We start from the raw sequence: 12,762 nt of genomic DNA, 5'->3' as shown, positions 1-12,762 counted from the left end.
AAAAAAAAAATAAAAAAACCAATGAAAAAGAGTAGAAAAGCTATAGATCCCATGTATAATTATGGCCCATGGATGTTGTATTGGAGAAGTGTGGCCACATTGACCATACCAAAAATGAAAACAGATGAAAGGAATAAGTGGACATTTGGGTGGAGTCCAATTTCAAAAATGGTTCTAGACCTAAATTATTTGGGTCAAACTAACATGATGTGTTTCTTATATTTCCTCCTTTTTTTTTGGATGGAAGCCTAATTTTTAAAAAGTCAAAGTGGAAGTTAGTGGTGTCAAACTTATTTGGATGTAACCCTAGTACCATATTTTCACCATATTTATTTTAACTTCTTTTTTTAAAAAAAAAAAAAAAAAGCACTTAATAAAAGGGGAAAATCAAGATACCATGAAATTCACGGTAATATGACCATGATATATTTTTTATTATAGTGCTTATATAATATTTCACAACAATTTTCTTCCAACTTAAATATCTAAATTTAAAAAATATATATATATATAATAAATATATATTTGATAAAACTTAATACTTATTAACTTAAGTTGATTTTAAATTAAATTCTAATTAAATTATTGACTTAAAACTTATTACTTAATTCTTATTTTTAAATATTGATGTTGTTTGATAAAATTTATTCTAGATTATTAAATAGACATATTTATTCTCATAAATTATAATTAGAGTAAATAAAATTGAATAACAATGAAAGTTGTGAAGTAACAAAAAAGATTTTAGAGATAATAAGGGTAAATGAAGATAAAAAAATAAAATAAAATACGGACTTAAAAATAAATTAATTGTTTTTATTATTACTTAAAATTATTTTTTTCTTTAAATCATAACATTACGTTATTTTATCAAACATACTTAATTTACTTAATGATTTAAATTAAATTATTAAATCATTTTAAGTCATTAAATTAGTTTTCTACACACCCACTTAATCTTATAAATAATCTTTTTTGAGTTACAATCCTAATGTTATGTTTCATCATAAACATCTACAAATTCTTTTGAAAACTTTACAGATGTAAAAACCATGAGGTCAGAGAGACCGAAAAGTAAGAATCCATCATCAAAATAAAAGTAAGTAAGAATCCATCAACGTAACAAATGTTATCCGTTAAAACTTACTCCCTAGCACCAACATTAGTCTTCACGTCTAGGATACAAGAAATATGAATATCTTTCATGAACCCAAAAATGATAATCACAAAGATCTTATAGTGTTAATATTAAGGAAAAACTAATGGCATTTTTTCTAAAATTTGCATCTTCCAATCCGGTTCATATCATTGAGCCGTTATTGCTTTGGATCGGGACCGAACCGTTCAAACCGGCGATCCAACCACCAGATCGGACGAACCGTCTAGTTCCTAGTGAATCGGACCACTATTATTTTGGACCACAACAATGGCTTGGCTTGCTCTATTGGGCCCAATCGGCCCAACTCCCTTTTCCATGGCTTACATATCAAGCCTTGTTTCAACTTTGTCTTTATTATGCCCATGGATGAAAGTTTCCATTTTTTTTCGCCGAAATTTCGGGTTTCAGTGGCCGGCGATACAAAGAGGGGCGCGAAATGCCGATGGGAGAAATTTCGCCAAATTTCGGTTAAAAGCGGCGAAAAATCGCCGAAAAATCAGCTGCAGGCGAAAAAGCGGCGAAATCTTCAAAAACCCAGTCGCTGCAATTTATCGGCGAAATTTCGGTTTGTATCGCCGATTTTGTACCGATTTCTCGGGAAATTTCCCGATATTTCCCACCAGTCCAGCCCGCGCACAGGATACAAATCTGTCCAATTTTTTTTTAAAAAAACATAAGATGTAATTTGGTAATCTGATCATGATTTGCAGGCAAAGGTTGTGTTTTTCAGCCTGGCTCAAAAATCGTGGATTTAGGGTTCGTGAAATGTAAATCCAATGGCACAAAAGCAAAGCGACCCCTAGAACAGATCCAGAAAACACAGGGAGAAAAAAAAGAAAAAAAACAATTTTTTTGGTTTTCCTTGGGGGTTTTGCATGGATTTTCTCGGAAATCAAACGAGGATGAATTTTCCCGGAAATCGAATGGGGGATGGATTTTCTTGGGAATCAAACGGGGGTTGCAAAAAAAATAATAATAATAATAACATGATTAGATTAGTACCTGCGAGGATTGAGAGTGGAAGAGGAAAATAGGGCCTTTTTAGGGATTCTCTCGTCTGGAGGGCAACTCCAGAAGAGGGCTTCTTGATGCCCCAGCGAGACAAGTGAGTGGCCCTTTTATTTTTTATCTTTATTTTGATTGAACCACTACCATTGAAATTTCCGTTTTTATAGATGATATTTTATAAATTAAAATTAATTTAATAAAATAAATTATTAATAATTTTAATTATTTGAATAAATTAATGTTAATAGAAAAAGTTGTTACCACGTATTTTTAATAAAATTTTAAAAATTAAATCTCAAATAAAATATTTTATACAAATTAATTTAATTTTTTATTTAAAATATAATAAAACATGTTTTAATAAAAATATTTTAAAATTTTTTAAATAAATATTGTCTTTAACAAGATGGACTCCCTTCATTTAAAAATACGATGAAATCACATTAATCTTCATTTTTATATCAAAAATTATTTCAATGTCATATGTATTATATTTATGTATAAATTATTTTTATTCAATAAATCAAATATTTCTTAATTCAATTCTAAATTTATAGACTTCCAAAATTCATATTTATTATTCTTAAAATTCAAATATTGAATCTAGCGGATATATCTCTATCTATCAATGTTTTTTGTTTTTTATCATATCTATGTTAATTACACTTACTAGATAACTTTAAAATGTGTATTCTTATTTATTTTATCATTTTTTGGAGTTTTTCAAAGCATTCCTATGAAATTTAAATAATTTTTGCTTCATTGATATTTGTGAAAAAATATCCACCGATATTTTTATAAAATTGAAATACCGATATATCCGTAATTACCAATATTTTCATTCTTATTTATACCTCATAAAAAATCCACAACCTTTTGAATATTTTGATAATGTATTACATGATAAAAACTGATTTTTTTTTTTTTTAATAATCATATGCAAAGTGATGGTGAAGGGATTCTTTAGATTTCTTTTTAAAATAAAAAGTAACAAAATATCTTATTACAGATATTTTTATCCTTATTTATACCCCTTAAAAAATCCACAACCTTTTGAATATTTTGATAATGTATGATAAAAAATGATTTTTATTTTGATAATGTATTATATGATAAAAAATGATTTTTTTTTTAATAATCATATGCAAAGTGATTGTGAAGCTATTCTTTAGATTTCTAATAAAAAAAAAGTAACAAAATATTTTATTTTTGTAATGAAACCGTTCGAAACATTAGGAAGTACTTCTAACTCATCTCAAAATCACTCTCACCCATCTCAAAGTAGTTGACTAATTGATCAAAGTGGTTGATTGATTTATCTTGACGATGTTTATTAATTAAACAAGTGGATTAATTAAGTAATCAATTGAGCAACCGTTTAATTATTTGACAAATATTAATAGCTAGTATTTGGTCAATCGATTGAGCGAAAAAATATACCTAATAGTTAGTTCTTTAACAAAATGATATAGATATGACACTTAGAACTTTTTTTTTTAAATATGAATAACTTAAAAATCATTATTATATTTAGTTGAATTTTTTTTTCAAGTATTTAATATGCATCAAATCCAAATTTACATTTTTTTTATTGCACCAAAGTCTAAGCCCATTTTATTTATATGCCTACTCTAAAAAAGAATATCATTAATCTAAATTTAAATTTGTGAAAATGCGCAAAGAGTTTAAACGCTTTGTTAAAACTTGTAAAGGTATGAAGATATCGCCAAGAAATTGCAGAGGTCTCTTGGTATAAGGGAATTCAAGGGTATGAATTGAAGTCTTCGTTAAATTATCGAGTCTTTGTTTGATTCCCCAAAAAATATTAAAAAAAATTATACTGATAAATTTTGAGTCTTCATCAAATTCTCAAAGAAATAGTGAAAATTTCTCAAATTCTCAAAGTTTTTAAAGGCGTGAAGATTTTATCATTACAGTCAGCATGGTGATATGGTACAAACCATATAATAACAGTCCTAAATTTTTCGATAAATATCGTAGTATAAATTATACTCTAATTGTTTTTATTACCCGAAGTAACCGCAGGATACCGTAAGAGCAGAGGATCTTGTGGTTGATAAGATGCCAACTCATCATGCGGTGATGCCAAATCAGCCGCGTTCTCCACCAGAAAAACAACAAATTCCCACAGAAGAACTCCACGTGGGAGTCGAAGATCCGAAAAAGCGAATCCACTTACGCTGGGCGCAGCCGACCTATACCAAAACCTACCCAGATCTTCGCATCATTTACAATACTGCCATCGCCCACACGATGACCGAGTAAAAGACTGACCTGTACGAAACTATCCGTACATGTACTTTTTAGCCACGTGGCATAGACCAATACTTGAATAAATACTAGACGACGCGAAGTCCCTCGTGATTACCTCTGTTTTTTTCTTTCTTTTTTTTTTTATTTTTTTTCTCACTTTCCGTATTCTTGATTCCAATAAGTTTTGTCTCATTCCTTAAATAAATTTCGGTAAATAAAATTTGTTTCTGAACCTTGACCTATGAATTATCCATTTCTGATTGCCTGATCGATCAGATTAGAGTGACCAGTGGGCGGGAATCAGGCAGTCTTAGATGAGTACGTGCAATTTTCCACTGTTCTTATACCTATTTGTATCTGTCATGTAGTTGATAATATTAGTTATGCAGCGAGTTTTTGCAGAATTTTGATCTGGGTATTTGATTTTTTCTTGGGTTTTGATTGTTTATGATTGATTTGTTTGTGGGATATGCTTTGAATTTGTGTAGGACAGATTGAGGAGCGAAGAAAAAGCCGAATTCCCCCCACAGATTATATGGAACCTATCTGTGAGTTTTGTGGCGTGGTGAGGGCAGTAGTTTACTGCAAGTCGGATGCTGCTAGACTTTGCTTACATTGTGACAACTCTGTTCACTCTGCTAATGCTCTGTCGCGCAGGCATCTGCGTTCCCTGCTATGTGATAAATGCAATTTGCAGCCTGGAATATACCGGTGTATGGATGAGAAATTGTGTATATGTCAAGCTTGTGACTGGATTGGCAATGGCTGCTCAGCCCCGGGACATAGACTCCAGTCATTGCAGTTCTATATGGGTTGTCCTTCTTTGTCTGATTTCTCAAGGCTTTGGTCTTCAGTTCTTGATTTGCCCAGTGCCACCGGTCTTAAGGCTGGATGGGGTTCAATGAATTCAGTGGCTGTGGATGAGAATTGTGTGAGCCAGTGCTTAGAGCCTACAGACAATGAAGGCTCCCTTGTCTTGGGGTGCAACAAGTTGAATGAACAAAAGCCCTGGGTGGGTGCATCTTCCTCAATGCCTGGTGCATACTCCTCAATGCCACCTGATCGGAAGTTCACTTCATCATACTGTAAAGACCAAACACCTTTCTTGCCAGATGAGTCGAATCCATCAAAGGTTATTTCTTTTATTTTCTCACTACTGATCAACCAATCTCAATCTCAGGTCGGTTGTTTGATTCATGTCTCCTGTGTTTTTAGTTGGGTGTTGAAGATTTTTGGTCTATATGCTCCTCATGCTGTAGGGTTGTTCCAATTTCAAGGATCTTGGGCTTAATGAAGGTGGTGATCTCTGTCAGGGCATCAACATGGATGATGTTGCAGTGAACTTTGAGAACAGTGACGAGATGATCGGTTCCTCACAAGGTCATTCTACATGCCGATATGACAATGCAGGAATGGACAGCCGATTAATGGATAAAAACTTATCAGTTACTGAATCTAATGGCCCCGTAGAAAATGCTTTAGAGGTTCTTTCACATTCTCATCCCATTCACTATCTCAGCACATTAAATCTTTCTGCTGCAGCAGTAGCCTTGATTATCAGCATGAATTATATCTGGTTTTATAAAGAGTTGCCCGGTGTTCAGCATTCATAATTGCATTTCACATCAAGTGTTTGATAGACTGCAAAACTGCTAGGGTAGCATATTCTTCTCCCGTTCTGCAATTCTGTACCATGTGTGTGCCCTTTCTTCTTAATACATTGAGGACTTATTGAACTTACATTCTGATATTTTGATTATCAAGTTACAGGAAATTTAACTTTTGATTTCGTTTTGGGAGCTAATCATATAAAACTTGTATGTGTATGACTATTACTTTTATGAAAATCAATAGGCTTCGTCACTGAGGCAACACGACTGCAATGCTTTTCCATCCTCTTGTGCTGCTGGGTCAGCTAATGTGATCGAGGCTATGAGTGGTAGTGTCGGCTGCATGCTTGTGAACCCTAGTTGCAGCAGAAAGATGGGACTAGGATTTCCTGGTGGGCAAGTTCATGCGAGTGTATCACTTTCACTATCCAATGTCACTGGTGAAAGTAGTGCAGCTGATTATCAAGATTGTGGACTTTCACCAGCATTTCTGGCTGGTGAATCACCATGGGCATCGAATTTGGATGCTCATTGCCCACAAGCAAGGGACAAAGCTAAGATGAGATACAATGAGAAAAAGAAAACACGAACGTATGTTGTTCAACTCTGAACACATGGAATATGCTATCTGCATGTAAGGACATTGAGCATGATCTATAGAACTCCTGCAATGATGCTTGATGAATGGCTTCAGAAATTATATGACAAAGGCTAAAGTTGATCTTTCTTAAAAGAAAAAAGAAGTTAAATATATGTTAATGATCGTTTTCTTGAGGTTTTCACTTCCATTTAAAATAAAGGAAATTAGTTAACTTTCTTTAAACACACAGAAAACTTCTCTCAAGTATCATGGATTCCTCATGGAGATCGTGATGTTTATTTCTTAAGGTTTCGATTATTACCTACTTCTAACAGATTTTGCTCATTTACGATTATGATTTGTAGCTTTGGCAAACAAATCAGATATGCTTCTCGTAAAGCCAGAGCTGATACTAGAAAACGTGTGAGAGGCAGATTTGTTAAGGCGGGTGAAGCATATGACTATGACCCTCTTACATCAACAAGCAACTGATTCAGCTCATCGTACATTGCAACACAAGGCTCAATTGAATGGGTAATAAACTCACCATCTGAAAACACTTACATATCATTTTCCTTGCTTTTGAATGATTGACTCAAGGTATCAAATCTCTTCTTGCAATTTTGATCTGTCTAATCCATTGCAAGAGATAATCATGAAATTCTTTGAATGTCTGCAGAAAAATGACTTTTGTCAGTGACTGGTAATTGCTCATGCAGTTAATGCGTTGTTTGCTCATGATAACATGATATATGGTAGTAGATCCTCTGTTATCTCTTGACTTCTAGAATGTGTACCTTGCTCTTCTCTTTGCAGGTCTAAACTTTCTTGCCTGATTTAGAAACGGATTGCAGAAACCAGATTCAACCTCTTTTTTCTTTCTCACATTCCAAAGCCTCAGCTATCATTTGATATAACAGTGTATCCCATGCATTCTCATGGGTAATATTACTTTGACCAACTGAATTGGTATTGCTCAATTGATGTCATCAAGATACAATTGACTAATTATTTTTTCTTGCCAATTTTTTTTTTTTTTTTTAATTCTGCAGCTGGATGAGTTTTCATTCAGGAGATGCACTTGGTGAAGGAACAAGTCCTCACAATGAGCAGTTTGCTTCTTCGATCATTCCTCTTCTGAAGATGTCCATTTGCTTCTGCCTCCCATCTCCACCACTTGAGATGGATGATGTCCTTTGCTAGTCAGTTTTGGCCATGTTAGGTGAACTTATTTTGTCCGATAGTTTCCATTCCATGAAACAAGCTTTGACTGCCACAACAGTTGTGCAATGAAAGCAAGGAACCTCTAATTTCTTGAATTTTATAAAATATCCTTTTTGCTTTCACAACTTGCACAGCTTTATCTTTGTATACATTTTTCATTCATATGCTGCTTAAGACAAATCTATCTTCTTCATTCCTGTCTCTATCCTGCAACTGAATTTGACTTAGTCGCCTAATCCCATTTTTTTTTCCTCTATGGAGTAAAGTTCTTTCAGATACAGAGTTTGAACATGCAGATATTAATTTATACGAATCTGATAATGACTTTAGCTAAGACTTACCTGCAGGGAAATTATATAGTAAAGGATGGGTTTGGTTTGTTTTGGATGCAGAGGGAGCAGTCTAGGGACTGCCCAACCTGTGATCATCTTAGGAAGAAGGGTAACATAGGAATAGGATCATCTTGATTTTAGGCAGCAATAACTGATCTTTTGGTACTTTGGTGAGAGCACCCAAACCCAGATTTATGTGTAACCAACACGTTTGGGAAACCATCATGATGATTTCTACCATGGACCACAAGTTGAGAACATCTGATATGGACTTGGACACGCTTCACATGTTGGAAGAAACTTCACATCTTCACGTCTCTCCTTCTGACACAATGCCATTTCCAGCAATACAACGTCACTCGCCTTGAGCACTAGGTCCACGTGGATCCTTCCGCCCAAGGGTGTCTCTGGACATTCCATGAAATCGAATGATTCACATCCAGAATAGGAAAGAAAGAAGCTTGAAGCATTACCTAGCAATGGTGTCATATTAGTTTGAGGCTTCATGAAATGACAGTGCTTTATGATTTGTAGGATGGCTGCTGTCTTTACTTACATGGCCCCTTATGATGATAGATCTGAAAGTGGGTGAGCCATGCTTGCCTGTGGATCATCCAAACAAGATGTTACCTACAAAGAACAGTCTCTTTGTCATTATTATCTGCATAATGATCTGCAGATTAGTCCTTGTCGCCTAAGAGTCCAGATTTCTTAGTTCTTATATCGTTAAGCACATCAAATTCTCCAAGATGGTAGATTGAAGGCTAATATGTGAAAGAGAACAAGGCTGTAGAAGTTGATTCTAGCTGATGAAAGACTCAAGATTACACAGAATGATAAATTCAAGAAATTATCTTTCTTGTTTCAACATCTAGTGTTCTGACTGCGTATGGCTTTTTCTTTTCTGTTTTCAGGATTTCAAGCTAGTTTTCCCTTGAATATGCAGATGTTACTGATGATAAAGCACATGACATTAATTCCCCTATATTTTTAATACCTCAGAGGAACAAACTCTCCAACAATTTGTCTTAACTACATCTAATCACATAAGACTCAAAGAAACAGAAAAGGCATCTTCAGTGTTCTTGGGCACTTGGACTCATCGCTTGAGTTACACCAGCTTCGCTCTGTCCAGCTAATCATGGTTGGCAGCGCCACCTCATGTGAAGATCCTATGAGGTATCGCTGTGTAAGATTTTGACATGTACTGCAGAGCAAGCATCGAATGTGCCTGAACGCCAAAAAGTTAGCTCCATGAACCCACCTATCACATTTTTGGCATAAAAATGCATCATCTGCTTGACAATACAGCAGTGCCCTGGAGCTGCAGAGCTCACAGGACACCAGCCCACCACCACCATCGCCTGAACCAGCCTCCTTGAGGACCTCGGACTTGGCAAAACGGCCTTGCTTTCCATCTTCTCTGCCTCTACACATCTTTAGGAGTTCTAGAGGACATAACTGGAAGGTTGGATAGAAAGAGCTATATATAAGAATGTTGGTATGACTGCTAACTCTCACATGCACTTCATGTGGATGGATACCGTCCCAAAATTTCAACATGACAGCATTGCCACTACATAACAAAATGGTCACTGTCTTCCTCACTTTCTTCAGCTCCCTTCAGGTATTTCCCTTGTGCCAAAAGCACCATTACAAACTTGTAACTCACGCATTACTTTCTCCGCCCTTTTCATTCCATGGTGGGGAAAGCTTGATAAGTTCATTATCATTCAAAACCATGTCTCCCCGTTAATGGGTTTTGATGTTTTTGGACTGTTGCCTCAAGTAATACATGATTAATCTTTAAGCTTTATGAGATGCTTGAGGGGAAGAGGTGAACCATGATTTGTTGCTGAGTGGTTACCAAGTCAAATTGGATACAGATGATGGACAGTTGTATGGCCTAGAATTAAAGCCCATTGTCTAGGGACCCACCATCTCCTCATAGAGTCCTCTACATGTAGAACAATTGGGTTGGGACTGATTTGACTTATTGTGCAGAAGCTTTGATGCCCATTACTTTTGGACCCTCATTTCACGGAGGGTACGTGTAGCCATCAAATGGAAGGGTTGTCCTTGTCCACACACATTTATGCGTTTAGACACAAGCCCACTTGTATGGTTCAAACTCATTGCCTCCTCCCTCCAACCCTTACGTGCCACCCATTTTGAACTTGTGACTTACAATAACCGAAGAAGAAGAATCCAGCCCTTGACTAGTAAGAATTTTCACATTTCTTACATCCAACTTAGTGGAATGATAATAGTTTTTGGATTATTTACTTATTTTTCTTGCTAAGTGTGAGCAAAAGAAAGCTGAATATTTAAATTCTTTGAATTACTGAATATTTATTTCTCTGTGTATTATGTTCATGTGCATTTGAAACGAGACTAAACTTTTGGGTCAAGGTTGTTCGATGTTGTTTAATAGTCTTAGACCCTATTTGGTAATTATTTTTAAAACATTTATTAGAAGACAAATGAAAATAATTAAAAAATATTATTTGAAAATATCTTATTTTCTATTTTTTAAAACAAAAAAATTATTTTTTCTTTTCTAATTGTCAAACGTATTTTCCTATTATTTTGTTTTGAAGAACAAAAAAATGTTTTAAAAAATAGTTGTTAAACAAAGCTAAGTAATTTAATTTTTTTAGTTACTATTTTTTATTTCCCATATTTATTAAGCTTATTTTTAAGTAATTTGATAAAAACTATTATCTGAATCGAAAGTTTTAGCTCATAAAAAGATGACTTGATTGTGTCACGCAAAATGTGTGATAACTAGAAAAAGAGTGAAAAGAGTCACGTGCCAAGGTGGGAACATATTCTAGGGTAGCCCACAAAGCATCCTTTGGTATTGAATGGCTCTAAGGGTGCCCACCATGCCAACTTTGGTCTATAATTGAATTATAGGTGTCATTTACCATATGTTCTCTATCACACATGTATATGTCACTTGATAAAGATATGGAAGTGAGGATTAGGATTTTCATGGTTCCATATTAAAGTTTGAAGGGCCCATCCCCAAATGCCCACCAAGGTGGCATTGGGCATTGTCAATGAATGACTTGGCTAGGTACTTGTTTGATAGATATGTCAATTTGGTTCACTAATGAAAGATGGACATTGATTTTCAACCATACAAAAAGATATGAATCAATTAAGCTCAGTACAACAACAACAACATGGAGAATGGATTTTGTGGAGAATATGTCCACCCACCAATCATCCCCTCTCAACCCTATCCCCATTATTTAAATATTTTTTTATTTCATTTCTATAAAAGTATATAATTGAGGATTGATTAGGAAGTTTTCCATATTAGCTCTACTTTGTCTCCTTGTAATAACCTTTCAAAAGAATAAAAACTATATGCTGCATATCCCATCATAGCCACAACTTTAGATTCAAACCTTTAAGCTTATAGAAAATTATGAACCTTTAAGCTTATATAATTAAAATCTATTTAGAGAACTTTTCATATAGAAAATAAAACTTATAGCTTAAAGTTATAGAGCTATGTAAGTATTATAATAAAAAAAATGATCCAGGACTAAAAGTAATGAAAATACAAAAATTAATGTCATAGCAAAAAATTTTGTCAAATTGATCATTTACCGTAGTTAGAAGCAATGCAATTACTAATTAATTATTTCTATAATTTGATTATTGTCGGTTAATATCATGAAATTTTTGTGTAGTTTTCATATCGTGTCAAACTTTATCAAACTTGAATTTGTTGCTCTTGATATTCTAGGAAGAAATTATTTATCTTATATACTTGATGTCGGGATTCATTAGATATTTTGAATCTTGGGTCAATAATTAAGAAAGAGAATAATGCATCCTTATGGGATACATAAAGACATTGATATCTCCTTCACCATTATGTCGAGGAAGGATTCAAAAGTAAATATCTCACGGTGAAGGACCATTTTGTCATCTAGAATAATTTGAAAAAAAACTATAACTATTAAAGGACCATTATCCTCCAAAAACCTCATAATGATTGGACTCATTTAAGACTTAAGATTTCAAATCTATCAACAAATATACTCCCACCTTAATTAAAATTAGCTCCTAGTTAAAGTTATGAGAAAAAAGGTTAATGAAGAAGATATGTTGGAAAAAAATGTTCACTACTTTTGCACTCTTGCAATAGCAATATCGAGAGTGTTGCAGTTAGCTCCTAGTTAAAGTTATGTCTTTCGGTGGTTAAGTAAAGTAATGGACTTTATTGAAAAATAACCAATGTTGTTCAACTACTTTTGTCTCATTTCTTAAAGCAAACACCATCATATTTCATGGATGTGGACATGAACGAGGACATGGTCATAACTATGCAAGGAATAAGTCATAGTACCACGAAGGTTATAATCATTCTTGGAATAGACAAAAGAAACCCTAACAAAACACATCATAAAAAGGAAAGATGTTCAAAATGTGGGATGAGAGTGCACTAGTTGCATACTTGGTTGACCATTGAAAAACCCTAATTAGGGCAAATGAAAAGAGATTGAAATAAACTTCATTAATGACAATGGAATTATGGACATGCTTAGATGTCAT

The 12,762-nt window shown here is 34.0% G+C and overlaps 2 protein-coding genes and 1 long non-coding RNA gene across 6 annotated transcripts; 1 reads left to right on the top strand and 2 right to left on the bottom strand.

Moving 5' to 3' along the window:
• Window positions 1–1,205: 1,205 nt before the first annotated feature.
• LOC117927140 lies at window positions 1,206–2,191 on the bottom strand. The gene is made up of 2 exons (XR_004653298.1): window positions 2,162–2,191; window positions 1,206–1,807 (listed from the first exon to the last, which is right to left on the bottom strand). It is a non-coding gene; the product is annotated as an uncharacterized LOC117927140 (long non-coding RNA).
• A 2,379-nt stretch (window positions 2,192–4,570) lies between these two features.
• Window positions 4,571–7,980, top strand: LOC117926231 (putative zinc finger protein CONSTANS-LIKE 11). 4 transcript variants are annotated; one of them, XM_034845307.1, is made up of 7 exons: window positions 4,571–4,759; window positions 4,935–5,573; window positions 5,701–5,925; window positions 6,296–6,642; window positions 6,997–7,165; window positions 7,448–7,573; window positions 7,684–7,980. In XM_034845307.1, exons 2-5 carry the CDS (start codon window positions 4,977–4,979, stop codon window positions 7,121–7,123), a joined length of 1,296 nt encoding a protein of 431 aa, XP_034701198.1. In that variant the 5' UTR covers window positions 4,571–4,759; window positions 4,935–4,976; the 3' UTR covers window positions 7,124–7,165; window positions 7,448–7,573; window positions 7,684–7,980. The 4 variants fall into 4 exon arrangements, with proteins under 4 accessions (XP_034701198.1, XP_034701199.1, XP_034701197.1 ...); XM_034845308.1 differs by having other exon boundaries at window positions 4,930–5,573; window positions 5,755–5,925; XM_034845306.1 differs by having other exon boundaries at window positions 4,930–5,573.
• A 1,260-nt stretch (window positions 7,981–9,240) lies between these two features.
• Window positions 9,241–9,624, bottom strand: LOC117926034 (B-box domain protein 30). The gene has a single exon (XM_034845124.1). The coding sequence runs from the start codon at window positions 9,622–9,624 to the stop codon at window positions 9,241–9,243; it is 384 nt and encodes a 127-aa protein (XP_034701015.1).
• Window positions 9,625–12,762: the final 3,138 nt, after the last annotated feature.

The sequence above is a fragment of the Vitis riparia genome, chromosome 12 (genome assembly GCF_004353265.1).
Source record: "Vitis riparia cultivar Riparia Gloire de Montpellier isolate 1030 chromosome 12, EGFV_Vit.rip_1.0, whole genome shotgun sequence".
In the NCBI taxonomy this organism is placed as follows: domain Eukaryota; kingdom Viridiplantae; phylum Streptophyta; class Magnoliopsida; order Vitales; family Vitaceae; genus Vitis; species Vitis riparia.
This window is presented reverse-complemented; position numbering and strand designations above follow the sequence as displayed.

Coding starts and splice junctions, on each gene's coding strand:
- LOC117926231 (XM_034845306.1), top strand. Junction 5,574..5,700: donor ATGAGTCGAATCCATCAAAG/GTTATTTCTTTT, acceptor CTCATGCTGTAG/GGTTGTTCCAATTTCAAGGA. Junction 6,643..6,996: donor GAGAAAAAGAAAACACGAAC/GTATGTTGTTCA, acceptor TATGATTTGTAG/CTTTGGCAAACAAATCAGAT.
- LOC117926034 (XM_034845124.1), bottom strand. CDS start 9,624: ATGTGTAGAGGCAGAGAAGATGGAAAGCAAGGCCGTTTTGCCAAGTCC.